We start from the raw sequence: 14,291 nt of genomic DNA, 5'->3' as shown, positions 1-14,291 counted from the left end.
AGAAACCCTTTTGACCTCGACTATACAATAGCATGTTTTATAGCATCGCCACGAGAGAAATGTGACATAGAATCACTGAAGCAGTTGAATGCGATTTCTGAGGGCATTTACCACATTAGTTGAGAAGAGACCTATATCCTAGCTGAATCAACAATGGGAGTAACGCCTTCCCTCCCCTTCTCCACATGTTATTTGACAGGTCACCACCACGTGCCCGCGCCAGGAGCTGGTTTGTTTGTTTGTTTTGTTTTGTTGGGTTAAGCCCTTTCGGTCTGACGAGACCATTTCAGGGCCGGAAGGATGATAGGAATTAGGGGGAGACATTGGTCTGGGCAGGCACCCTAGTGAGTCGCCGGGACTGAGCCCGTCCAGAGGACAGGCCACCCAGCCCCAAGGCACTCACTGCACCCGGCTACGGGGTGCGCTCCCTCGGGAGCAGCGGTGCCGCTCCAAGGGAGCAGCCCGCATGAGATAAAGGTGCCTGTCCAGCCCGTAGTGGGGGTTGCGGCGTGTAACGAAATTCGTTCCTACCCCGTCCTCCACCTCCCTCTGTACCTACTTACTGCCCAGCCCCCTCGCCCACTTACAATACCCTTATATGGTCCTCACTCCTCACCTGCGACGCCTGTCCTCGCCCGCTTCTGATTGGTGCTATGATATGACGTACATCTATATGTATGACGTGTGTGTATGACGTTTGAATATAGCGGCCGACGCCGAACGCCGAGCAGGAGCTGTGAAAGATGGATTCGAAAGCCAACCGCCGTAGTGGCCTGACGTATCGTTATTCAAAGTCTCGGCCGACTGTTTATTACTTTTGGATTCTGTCGTCAAATTTGCAATACATACTTGAAGAAAAGAAAAACCGTGTTGGTTATACGGCTGGAACAAGAGGTCCCCAAACAGACTATCACAGAAGACGAAATTGTTTATTTACTTTTTACATTTGTTACACGGCGTGGAGGAGAAGGATTTCTGTATCCTGAGGATGGAAGCGATGGAACGGAGGCCGCTAGGAGCTGGCTATGCTACCCGATATGAACGGAAGAATGTTATTGTGCCGGCTGCTTAGATGTAGGCAGCCGGATAAGTGTCACGTGAATATGTCACGTTCTGTGTTATTTGGGTTGTGTGTGATAGTGAGTGAAAAATACAGATTAGCATCACGCCACATGGTGTCAGAAGTGAAAGTATCTTATTTGTAAATATTTTGTATTTTTTCACATAGACCTGAAATGATTAACTTTCGATTGGAACAAAATATCTGATATACTTTCATGCAATCACTGCTATGGCCAACTTGCCTCTGCCAGGTCCGTTAAAACTGAGACAAAACCACGATAATTTAGACACAACATGGAAGCTATGGCATCGACAGTGGAAAAACTACTCCATTGCCACAGGTTTACAAGAGAAGCCAGATGAGGTACAGGTTGCCACATTCCTGACGTGCATCGGTCCGGAGGCTCTGCTGATATTGGATGGTCTGTGCACAAGTGAAGAAGAACAGGCATCCGTGTCTTCGGTCGTAGCAAAGTTCCAAGCCTACTGCGTGGTCAAACCAAACGAAACGTACGAACGGTACAAGTTTAACATACGTAAGCAAGAAAACCAGGAGAAGGTGGACGAATACGTTACAAGCCTGAGACAACTAGCAAAAACATGCAACTTTGGATCCCTGGAGGAAAGTCTAATCCGAGACCGGGTGATTATCGGTATACAAGACGACAACGTCAGACGAAGGCTTCTACAAGAAAATGAGTTGACATTGAACCAAGCGATGCAGACCATAAGAGCTCATGAGACAGCATCTGATCAGATGAAGGCGATGACTCAGAAGACTCAGCAAGAGACACAACCTTGCTTCACACCAAGTGCCGACCTTCATGCAGTACATGGTAGAGGAAGAGGTCAACAACGGAGAATAACTCCAACTATTGGATGGTGCAAATACTGTGGCACAAAACACACGTTCAAAAAAGAACAGTGCCCAGCCTGGGGAAAGACCTGTCAGATCTGTGGTCGCCTGAACCATGTCGCCGCAAAGTGTAGACGAGCCCGTGTAGAGATGTCGGACATGGCTGACTCATACGTACCGAATGGTATGGGGTGCGATGAACCAAGCTCTGCACAAGAAACACACCTTAACCCTCGCCGGCCGAGGGGGGGGGGGCGGGTGCCGCCCCCCCCCCCCATAGGGTTTTTTCGCGATAGCTCCGAACACGCTGGCGATAGAGAGCTGAAACTTGGCATACCTGACCTTTGATCCAAGCCGCATCTTTTGACACCAACCGCATTTTTGGGTCAGGTCAGGTCACTGACCTATGACGTCATAAGTGAACCTCTGCACGGTCTTCAGATGTCGCAACTTCGCAACGCCCTCACTGCCAGAGGAGATGTCACAGGGAAATGAAACTTGCAGGATCTAGTATCCATTATGAGTCCCACAACTTGTATATCTCGGATTTTTCCTAAAGGTCATATGAGGTCAGGTCATTTTCGTGACCTCACCATTATAAGTCAATGGGGAAAAATGAAAACTGCTATTCTGGCGCCGGGAACGATCTCCAACTATCTCAAGCACACAGAATCGTGATTTTATGCACTCCTTGCAAGGTTAGATGCGTCACTTTTGCAATGTTGACCTTGCGTGACGTCATTTATGACGTCATCAAGGTCATATTAGTTTTTCGTCAATAACTCTTGATCAAATTGAGCTAGCGAGTCGGGAAAGCCACCAATGGACTCAGGAAGACCTGCCGAATCGAATGATATGCGACATGACCCCTTTCGACCAACTTCGTGACCTGGGGGTGCTGACCTGACCTTGACCTGAGGTCAACACCCCAAGTTGACCTGACCCGGACAAAAAGTATATCATTCGACGCGCCTGAGCGAGATGAACACGATGCTGCCAAAATCGGCGCTCTGCGGCCGTTTTTTGCGAAGTTATTCACCAAAAACTGAACCGTACCTTGGGGCACTTGACCTGACCTCAGAGGTCACCGGTTCACCTAGGACTTTAAAATCGGGTACCAATCTCTGTGTCTCGTAACGGCGCACACGCTCGTTTTTTTCCGCGACGCGCTAGCTCCACCAGGGGCGAAACGGCGAGGGGGGGGGTCGTACCCGCCCCCCCCTCGGCCGGCGCGTATGTAGAAAACCAATAGGTCCGGCGAGGGTTAACTCATTTGGTGTCGAGATTCAAACAGCAACTCAACAGGGAGAGCAAACTAATCTGTTAGAAGAGACGAGTCACATTCTGCATGTGAGCACCGGTGCAATGTCACAGCCACGGAGCGGCAAGATACATGCTCACTTGATGATAGGCAACAATCATATTGAGCGGTTTCAGCTCGACACTGGAGCCGGTGTCAATGTGATACCCCAGCACGTCTACAAGAAGGCATGCGATGACCCCCTCCTAAAGAAGCTTCAGCCATGTCAGATGTCGCTTGTCATGTACAATGGATCGACCAGTGCGGTGAAGGGGCGATGCAAACTGACGGTGACGAACCCCATGACGATGAAGGAGTATCAGGTGGAATTCTTTGTAGTACCACAAGACTATACTCCATTATTAGGGGTCAGTGCTGTACAGGACTTGGAACTCATCAATGTCAACCACGCCAACATCATGACCGTGCATCAAGCCAATAACGTGACCACGGGAGGAGCCGCCGGAGAAAAAGAGGCACTCGTCGCCGAATACAAGGATGTTTTCACCGGGACAGGCCGATTCCGAGAGAAACTGAAGCTTGAAGTAGTTCCAGAGGCTAAACAGCATCAGGCGGCGACGAGGTCAGTTCCAGTGGCACTGGAAGACAGCCTCAAACAGGAGCTGGATCGTCTTACCAGTGAAGGCATCATCACACCTGTGGAAGTGCCCACTGACTGGGTGTCTGCCTTAGTCGTAGTGAAGAAGCCGAATGGCAGCCTTCGACTCTGCTTGGATCCCAAACCGCTGAACAAAGAGCTGAAAAGAAACAAGTATCCGATTCCGACAGTTGATGACCTGACGTGCCGACTGGAGAAGGCAAAGGTGTTCACTGTTTGCGACGCAAAAAACGGATATTGGCACGTCGAACTCGAAGAAGAAAGTAGCTTCTTGACTACATTTGGAACACCCTGGGGACGGTATAGATGGAACCGCCTACCATTTGGTATAGCCGTGGCATCAGAAGAATTTCAAAGAAGGCTAAACCAAGAGCTAGAAGGTCTAGCTATAGATGGCATAAAGGCTATTGCCGACGACATTCTGATCTACGGGGAAGGCGACACATACGAAGAGGCTGTCACAGATCATGACAGGAAACTGAAAGCTCTACTAGAAAGATGTAGAGAAAGAGGTATAAGATTGAACATGAACAAGATGAAGCTGAAACAAAAACAAGTAGCCTACATGGGTCACCTATTCACGGATCGAGGTCTACAAGTTGACCCAGAGAAGACGCGTGCTATCCAATCCATGCCAGCCCCAAAAGATAAGAAAGGTGTACAGAGGCTGCTGGGAATGGTCAACTATCTTCAAAAGTTTTCCCCAAACCTGTCGACAGTAGCAGCACCATTCCGTCAGCTTCTGAAGGATGATGCACCTTTCCTTTTTGACGACTGCATCCACGGCGAGGCTCTACGAGCCATAAAGAAGCTGATCGTCGAGGCACCTGTTCTGAAATACTTCAGTACCAAAGACGAGACTAGTCTCCAGGTGGACGCGTCTCAAGAGGGGCTTGGTGCGTGTCTAATGCAATGCGGTCAGCCAGTCGCCTATGCCTCTCGAACGCTCACCAACGCTGAGAGACACTATGCCCAAATCGAAAAAGAAATGCTCGCGATTGTCTACGGACTGAACAAGTTCGAACGGTACACCTTGGGAAGAGAGGTGACAATACAGTCGGACCACAAGCCATTGGAACAGATCCAGCTCAAAAGCCTCGCTGAAACACCGAAACGCTTGCAACGGATGATGCTAGCGGTGCAGAAATTCGACTTCCATATAGAGTACAAAAGGGGAGTTGACATGCATCTAGCCGATACACTTAGCAGAGCTCAGCTCCCGGATACGAACACGGAACATCTGGATGAAATATACTATGCTTCACTTGGAAGATGCCAAGAAGAAGCTAACATAGAACAACTGGAGATAGAAGACTACTTGCCGATATCTGACAAAACGGCTATTTTCCTGAGAACAGAGTCAGAAAACGACATGGAAGCATGCACACTCGCAGAACTCATCAGCAAAGGATGGCCAAAACATAAAAGTGATGTACCGATGGAAGCACGCAGGTATTTCGATCTCAGGAGCACGTTATCTGTCAACAAGGGAGTAATATTTAAAGGTGATCGAATTTTCGTACCTGTCAGCGCAAGGCGCTACATGCTGGAACGCGTGCACTTGTCGCATGCTGGAGTGCAAACGTGCATGCGTAGAGCAAGAGAAGCCCTGTACTGGCCAAACATGAACGAAGACATAAAAGACTATGTCTCCAAATGTACAGCATGTGCGGCTTATCAGCCAGCCCAACAGAAAGAGACACTCATATCCTACAAAGTACCAGCAAGACCATGGGAGAGGATCGGCTGTGACCTCATGGAGTTTGCAGGCTGGTCATATCTAGTCACTGTAGATTACTATTCCGACTTCATAGAATGCGACAGAGTGCACAACAAGACCACGAAAGAAATCATCAGACTGCTAAAAGGACATATGGCACGCTATGGTATTCCAATGGAGCTCGTCAGCGACAATGGCCCTCCCTTCAACTCAAGGGATTTCAGGGAGTTCGCTGAGATATACGAATTCAAACACACGACGAGTTCTCCCGGATATCCACAGTCTAACGGAAAGGCTGAAAACGCGGTGAAGCAAATGAAGAGAATGATGACAAGAACATGCGAGACAAAATCAGATCCATATCTAGCATTACTAGAAATGCGAAACCTACCGTCAGAAAATGTCGGCAGTTCCCCGGCACAACGACTCATGGGACGGCGTACTCGAACTATGCTACCCATCCATGGAAAACTGCTCAATCCCGAAGTACCGCTTGGTGCAGAAAGGCGCCTTCAGGAAAGAAAAGAAAAGCAGCAGAAATATTATAACAGAACTGCAAAAGATCTCCCTCCCATGCAGACCAGCACGCCGGTGCTGATGGCACCGAGACCCGGCCAGAAAAAATGGAGACCCGCCGTAGTTGTAAGTCGAGACAGCAACCGATCCTATGCAGTCAAAACAGAGGATGGACGAGTGTACCGAAGAAATCGACGTCATCTGCGGAAGTACAGCCCCTGTCAGGACACAACGGACTCGACAAAGAGAAGAGAAACCAGCGACGGAAGCTTGTACCTAAGAGTGCCACCACGCCAAGAGGCAGCAGCACCACCTCAGGTTTCCCGGAGAGGACCGGAACCTCAGATCACTGGGAACCAGAGATCTCGGTCACCGTATATGCTGAGGAGTAGGTCACAGAAATGAAAAACGGAGGATGTGCCGGCTGCTTAGATGTAGGCAGCCGGATAAGTGTCACGTGAATATGTCACGTTCTGTGTTATTTGGGTTGTGTGTGATAGTGAGTGAAAAATACAGATTAGCATCACGCCACAGTTATGAATCGGTGCTGATCTGATTTTGTACTGCCCTGGGCTGTGTCACCATATACTTTTTGTTATATCTATCCAATGATGAAATTATTAATCTTTTTGTGGCGGCCCGTAAGCAGGAAAACCAAATTATTATCTTACGTTCTATTACAATTGCGTCATTTCTCAAATTCAATTGATGTTAAGCAACTAAAGAGATCATGTTGATGTCTTTTTTTCTGTCTCGACCTTTGTCAGTCTTCGATGCTGTAAAAAAGGCACTCGATGCATGTACCTACTATTCGCCGGACGGGGAGCCCCACTTCGTAGACGGTTTGTGAATCTTGCACATTCCGTCCAATCTCTAAAACCCCCGGCTCATTCTTAACCCGCTCCCCGCTGGGCTATTCAGCCATACGCGCCCTGCTGGGTCAAAATCAATCGAGTGTCAGCCTGGCTTGAGGCTACGCCGGAACACATACCGCCGAAGTGGCTCAGTCTGTTTCCCCACGCTGAACGAGAAGCGGGCAATTATTGCGTTGGCCGTTGAGTGTGACCTCCTGACGTTGACCACGGTTTAGCTAGGTGAGAATTAACCCGCGCCCCACGGGGGGGGGGCTATTCATAGCCCCCCCCCCTCCCGTTTTTCTGCAATAACTTCCAAATCGCTTGACGTATCGACGCCAAACTTTCATTACCTTCGGCTGCATCAATTTGACACCTTGTGTCAAAATTTGTACTTCGTAGCTACCATAGGTCGGCCGGAAATGACGTCAGAAAGACGTCATGTTCGGATAAAATTCAACATTTACATTTTTACATTTTTTCAAAAAGTTTTTAACTTTTCGAAAAAAAAAACGGAATACATGTGATAGAACGCGTTAATATGACTACCTCTAGCAAGTTTTAGCTAAATATCTTCCAAAATGGCCAAGTTATACGCATTATTGCAAAAAATTCACAATTATTAATTTTTCAAATCAATTTTTCACCACGTATTTGACATTGTACGCCAATATAAATAGCACTTTCGTGTTCCTGAGCTCAAACTGCATCCAATAGACACCTTTTCTGTTGAAAAATTACAACTTCAAAATTTGACATTTTTTGACCTGAAAGTGACCTGACCTAAGCTAAATTCGACTCAAAATGACCTCGAATGACACAGACGACATCACATTCGAAATCTTTGGCCTAAATGGACCATAAAACATGTGTAACGTGACCGACGCATGATATAATATTTTCGTGAACTGTGATGACCTGACCTTGACCTGAAAATCAAAGTACAAGTTTGGTACCCTCAGGGTATCTAGACCATCTGTTCACGAGTGTGTGAACCAAAAATGAGCCTGGTCTGACTTGTAAGACGGCGGCCAGAGCCCAAAACGTGAACAAGCCAAAATGCTAATAATTTTTATTTTGACCTGACCTGTGACGTCATCGGTGACCTCGAGGTCAATGAAATTAGGTTTCGCTCGGCAGTTTTTCCGGGGCTATCAGACCCGTTTGAATTTTGACGATCGGCCGAGTAGTTTCGGAGTTAGGAGGGGGGCTATGAATACCCCCCCCCCCCCCCCAGTAGGGCGTGTTATACGCAAACCCCAGTGGTGCGCGGGTTAGCAACGTTTGCGCTTAACCCTCGCCGGACCTATTGGATTTCTACATACGCGCCGGCAGAGGGGGGGCGGGTACGACCCCCCCCTCGCCGTTTCTCCCCTGGTGGAACTAGCGCGTCGCGAAAAAAAAACGAGCGTGTGTGCCGTTACGAGACGCAGAGATTGGTACCCGATTTTAAGGTCCTAGGCCAATCGGTGACCCCTGAGGCCAGGTCAAGTGCCCCAAGTTATGTACGGTTCAGTTTTTGGTGAATAACTTCGCAAAAAACGGCCGCAGAGCAGCGATTTTGGCAGCATCGTGTTTGCCTCGCTCAGGCGCGTCGAATGATGTACTTTTTGTTTGGGTCAGGTCAACTTAGGGTGTTGACCTCAGGTCACGGTCAGGTCAGCGCCCCCAGGTCACAAAGTTGGTCAAAAGAGGTTATGTCGCAAATCATTCGATTCGGCAGGTCTTTCTGAGTCCATTGGTGACTTTCCCGACTCGCTAGCTTAATTTGATCGGGAGTTATTGACGAAAAGCTAATATGACCTTGATGACGTCATAAATGACGTCACGCAAGGGGTCAACATTGCAAAAGTGACGCATCTTACCCTGCAAGGAGTGCATCAAATCACGATGCTGTGCTTGAGATAGCTGGAGATCGTTTCCGGCGCTAATATAGCAGTTTTTATTTTTCCCCATTGACTTATAATGGTGAGGTCACGAACATGACCTGACCTCATATGACCTTTAGGAAAAATCCGAGATATACAAGTTGTGAAACTCGTAATGGATACTAGATCCTGCAAGTTTCATTTCCCTGTGAAAGATCCTTTGGCAGTGAGGGCGTTACGAAGTTGCGACATCTGAAGACCGTGCAGAGGTTCACTTATGACGTCATAGGTCAGTGACCTGACCTGACCCAAAAATGCGGTTGGTGTCAAAAGATCCGACTTGAATCAAAGGTCAGGTATTACAAGTTTCCGCTCTCTATCTCCAGCGTGTTCGAAGCTATCGCGAAAAAAAATCCTATGGCACCCGACCCCCCCCCCCCCTCGCCCGGCGAGAGTTTATAAAATTTTATGCCTTTTTTCTTATATTCTATTAACGAGAGATGATTTTCTCATGGCCTAAGCCACACCTACCTAGTAAGATATATTTTATTTCGTCTCTCACTCCCTTTAGCAGCGGCGTATTTAGAAAATCGCGAAGGGGGGGGCCAAGGGTTTGGAGGGCGCCACCTCACCCAAGGAGGGCGCCATACGGTCGCGAGATAAAAAATCACTCAACGGGGGGGGGGGGGTTGGGAGGCGTTTTTTACCATGCCACCAGTTTTTTTTTTTGCGTAACCTCGTATAGGTCGTGCTGCATTGATTTTGCATCGTGTGTATTCTTTATACTCCAGGTCACAAAAGGTCGAGTGGTCTTGAAATGCTGCGCCGAAGGCGCGCGAAATTTTTGAAAACAACCTTTTCCTCCGCTTTTTAGGCACGCCTTTTATACGATCACTGTTCAAAGCTCCTCTCGCTCTTTTACCAAATTTGAAGGTATAAAAAATACCTAAGGTTTGGTCGGGCCGCTGCCACACAAACTGTATAGAAAGCTTGGCTCATGGGTGTCGATGTATAAAAGTTTATTAGCGGTGGCATATCTACGCACCAGATCACCGTATCGGATTGATACCGGAGCGCGAGATGCGTAAACATCATCCAAATTACCTCAGACCAGCCTTCATAGCCTTCTCACAGGTGCATACAGTGTACCCACATAACCAGTTTCAATCACCGAAACTTCAGATGCCTGCTGTTGCGGCCGAACCTGTTGACAATACTTAATCGTAATACATATAGAATATAGATGCCATGATGCAGGTAAAGTAGGATCAATCCGTTAAGACCAAAGACGTGTTTTATGCATCGTAGAGCGTAGATAGTTTTGGTAGGTATAGGTACTTCATTCATTGTGCTGAATGCACGTTCATTTGTGGCAGTTTTCACAGGCAAGACATCAACTATGTGCAATAGAACGACTAAGTTGAAGAACATGCCAAAGGAGTAAATAAATGATAGGAGGGCAGCGATCAACGGATGTTGCCAATAGGTAGAAGGGCTGCGATCCACAGGAGGGCGCTAATAGGTAGAAGAGCCCCGATCAACATCCCGAGTTTCGACAGTAGGGCACCGATAGGTAGGAAGTTGGCGAGCAGCAGGAGGGCGCAAATGGATAGAAGGGCAGCGATCAACAGGAGGGCACCAATAGGTAGGAGGGCCCCGATCAACAATCCACAGGAGGGCGCCACCAGGTAAGAGGGTGGCGAGGAACAGGAGAGCACCAATAGGAGGGTGCAGCGATCAACAAGAGGTCGCCAATAGGTCGGAGGGCGGTCATCAACTGCAAGTCGCCAATGAGCGGAAGGGTGACGATTAAAATGGGCGTGGCAATGGTGAGGAGGGCGCCTTTGCTCAAGAGGATGACACGAACAGGAGGGCGTCTGTGCGGAGGGCGCTGGTCAACAGGAAGGTGCCAGTAGATAGGAGGGCGGTGATCAACAGGAGGGTGCCAGTGGTTAGGAGGGCGGCGATCAACATCAACACGAGGGCGCCAATAGGAGAAGGGCCCCGATTAGCATTCAACAGGAAGGACTAGGGAACCAATAGGTAGGAGGGCGGCACTGAACAAGAGGGTGCCAAAAGGGAGAAAGGCGGCCTTCAAAATTTCACATGAGGGCGCAATAGGTAGAAGAGCGCCAATAATTATGAGGACGCCGATCAGCAGAAGGGCGGCAATGTGTAGCAGGGTGGCGACCTACAGGAGGGCGCCTTCGGGTGAGAGGGCGCTTATTTACAGGACAGCGGCTTACATAGGCGACCACCGTTACGCTTAGAGAGCTACAGCCTACAAATGTGGTTGGAGGGCGCCCGAGGGAGCCCTCCAACCGTATTTGGAGGGCGTATTTGGAATGGGCGTCCTCCGAGGGCGCCCTCCATCCGTATTTTCCCTGTAAACACATTCGCGATTGGAGGGCGCCCTCCAGTCGCGATTGTTTTTCGATTCGATTATATCACAATTGCATTTGCGATTGGAGGGCGCCTTCGGCGCCCTCCAATCGCAAAGGGCGCCTTCGGCGCCCAAGGGGGGGGGGGCCATGGCCCAGTGGCCCCCCCCCTGCCTACGCCCCTGCCCTTTAGGGCCGGTGCTTCGCGACTTCTGCGCCGGGACGAGGGGTGTCTGAACAATGAACACCCACCCCTTCTAACTCGGCTCGATCCTGGCCTCGGGCCACGTAGCGACACGCGGTAAGCGGCAATCGATAGATTGTCCAAAATAAGGACGAAAACACTTCGGTCATTTTTTGGGTCAGGTCAAAAGTCAAGTCACCAGAGGCACCGCCTGGAAGGTTAAGTAAGTAATTCGTTATGAATTCCTAGATTTGCTGATTAATTAACCCTTGCCAGGCGAGGGCCTTTTCCATAACACGGACGGCGATGGGGGAGTGGTACGACCCCCCCCCCGCCCCCTGGCGATTGGCTCCTATGGCACTTAGAAATGCCAAATATACTGGGTAGGTGGGTCCATAGGAGTTCTCGCCCCTGTAAAAATTTAGTAGCTCTAAGTCAATAATTAGGGGGGTTTTGGGGGGTATAAATGTTTCTGACTTGTGCCATTCGCCAGGGTCCACGTCGAGCCTCGACTCCTGGAACGACCTCACGATGGCACCGGTACCTGAGGAGCAAGACGACTCTGACTTGGGGACCCAAACTCCGGAGATCCAGCTGAAACAGAGCAAACTCGCCACCATGAGTGAGGCCACACTCAGGTGAGTGAGTTGAGGAATTTGGTGAGTGCGAGTAGTTAAGTTTGCTGTCATGTGGGTTATTGGGCTCGATCGCAGTTTTGGAGTTTCTTAAGAAGTTTCCGCAGTTACCTTTTCTACTTTTTCCTAATGTTTTGCGTAAAAAACATATTTTTATGCCCCAGCAAATTACCAACCTCTCTCCTTGAATAAATTTTTCGGAGTTAGGTCACAGTTTGTGGTATGTAGTTTGGTTGCAACTGTTAAACCTTCGCGTCCTTATGTATTTCTTTAACGTGGCCGCGTTTGTAAGAGACATTGTTAACTGTCTCCAGCTCGCTAACGATCAAAGTCCATGTCATGCTATCAAGTGACGAGAAGACACTTTATTACAATCACAGTGGAACGTGTAACATAAAAGGTGGAACATAAAAGCATGCAGCCAATGTCCATGACATGACCGCCGTTTGTTTTTCTCTATGTTATCGTCATTCCGTTGTCATGGCAACCGACGACAGTATCGAACAATCCATTGCTTTGGGCTGGTCGCCTTTGGCTGGTTCTAACATTATCAGTCACCGAAACTTATCGCTCACTGGATCATTAGATAGTGTAAGGTTCCTTAAACCATGTATTTGTTTGCAAATTTTAGATTGTGATTCTAAATTTAGGATTAGGTGGAAGGACGTTTCTGATTTTGATAACGGCGTAAGACGCTGTTTTTCGATATCGAATAACAGCGAGCCTTTTCTCACCATGACGAAATCTGGGCATAGAGCAATTTATCGTTCCCATTTTACGATTTTGTGCCGCTGCGACAAATGTATATAGTTGAATTATTTATTAAATCAATCCCTTTTTGGTTTGCCGTAAGCATCCGATTTACACAGATGTTTGGATCTTTGGCCTATAGGTTTGGCTTGGTCAATGTCAGCACTTGAGATACAACCACCCCTTGCTGGCAAGCGTCAGCACCATCGTTTGCTACCACCCGGTGGTAGCTGTAACAGTGGCACTGTAACATCGATACACCTTGTTTTTATCACAGACAATGACAATACAATAGCAAAATAAATAAGACCAGACGTTTCGGACAACAAAGTGCCTTCGTTAGTGGAAAATAAGATATAGGCTTTACAATCGATAAAATATAGTTGTCTATGGAATATAAATGTCATCTATATGTTATCGATTGTAAAGCCTATATCTTATTTTCCACTGACGAAGGAACTTTGTTGTCCGAAATGTGGTCTTATTTATTTTGTTATTGTGTTATCATTGTCTGTGAGAAAAACAAAATGTTTAACTCTTCTGATCGATACAACTCTCTGACGTCACCAATTGTAACGTCTAGCCGGTTTAAAATTTTATTTTATCACACTTGTACGCCTATCTGCTCCTCCGACGTGACCCGACCTGACCGGGACCGGAGCTGAACCCGTGCAGTGTCGAACGGCGCTCGGCCAAGCGGTGTGATAGTGCAAACACTAGGTATCCAGACCATCGGCATGCGTCACCAGCGCCGGGCGCCGCTGCTTAACTGTTCATGTACATTATTAATCCCTTTATAGTTGTTGATGTACATTAATCCCTTTAGTTGATGTACATTGAACATTACATTACAAAGTGTTATTTTTGTACAATAAATCAAATGGGGCGGTGCCCGCCGCCCACTCGGGTGGTACGCCTGATGGAAAAGAACTGGAGTGGGCGTATCAGGGCAGAGGACACTCATTACTGGTTTGAACCGGTAGCGAGTGGTTCGGCCTGGCTGCGTACACCCTCGGCTCTGGACCAGAGGTGCCGAGTTCACCTCGGAGCTCTGGAGCGCGCGCACCTCTTCTCAAAGACACTCTGCGTCTGGGGGGAGAAGTCCGAGAACCGACGAACGTCAACCACAAACAAACGGCGCTATCACACCATTCCCCTCTGACGTCACCACTCCTCTCTGACGTCACCATTCCCCTCTGACGTCACCACTGCTCTCTGACGTCACCACTGCTCTCTGACGTCACAGCACTGAGGAGCCACCAGCAGCGCCCGCCAAAGAGTCGGGCCCGCCTCCGGTGCCTTTTCGCCAGCTGTTTCGGTACGCTGACAGAAAGGATCGATGGCTCATCTCTGCCGGACTCCTGGCAGCAGTACTGTCGTCCATGGCCCTGCCGGCAGTTGTTTCTTTGTTTGGAAACGTCACAGAGGCCTTGGCGGAGTTTGGACTCAACCAGACGGCCGACGGGAGTGCAGAGTGAGTGCGAGTTTGGGGGATTGAAAGCTGCGGGAGTTAGTGGGAGTTTGTAAGAAGGAGTGAATGGAAGGC

General features: G+C 48.6%; 1 protein-coding gene across 1 annotated transcript in view; it reads left to right on the top strand.

Moving 5' to 3' along the window:
* Positions 1-14,291, top strand: part of LOC122373418 (ATP-dependent translocase ABCB1-like) — a 33,241-nt gene that overhangs the window by 387 nt on the left and 18,563 nt on the right. The window contains 2 exon segments of the mRNA XM_043351443.1: positions 11,854-11,998; positions 13,992-14,219. Coding sequence (XP_043207378.1) covers positions 11,892-11,998; positions 13,992-14,219 — 335 coding nt within the window. The 5' untranslated portion in view covers positions 11,854-11,891.

Source organism: Amphibalanus amphitrite, unplaced genomic scaffold (assembly GCF_019059575.1).
Source record: "Amphibalanus amphitrite isolate SeventyFive unplaced genomic scaffold, NRLGWU_Aamphi_draft 001492F_arrow, whole genome shotgun sequence".
In the NCBI taxonomy this organism is placed as follows: domain Eukaryota; kingdom Metazoa; phylum Arthropoda; class Thecostraca; order Balanomorpha; family Balanidae; genus Amphibalanus; species Amphibalanus amphitrite.
This window is presented reverse-complemented; position numbering and strand designations above follow the sequence as displayed.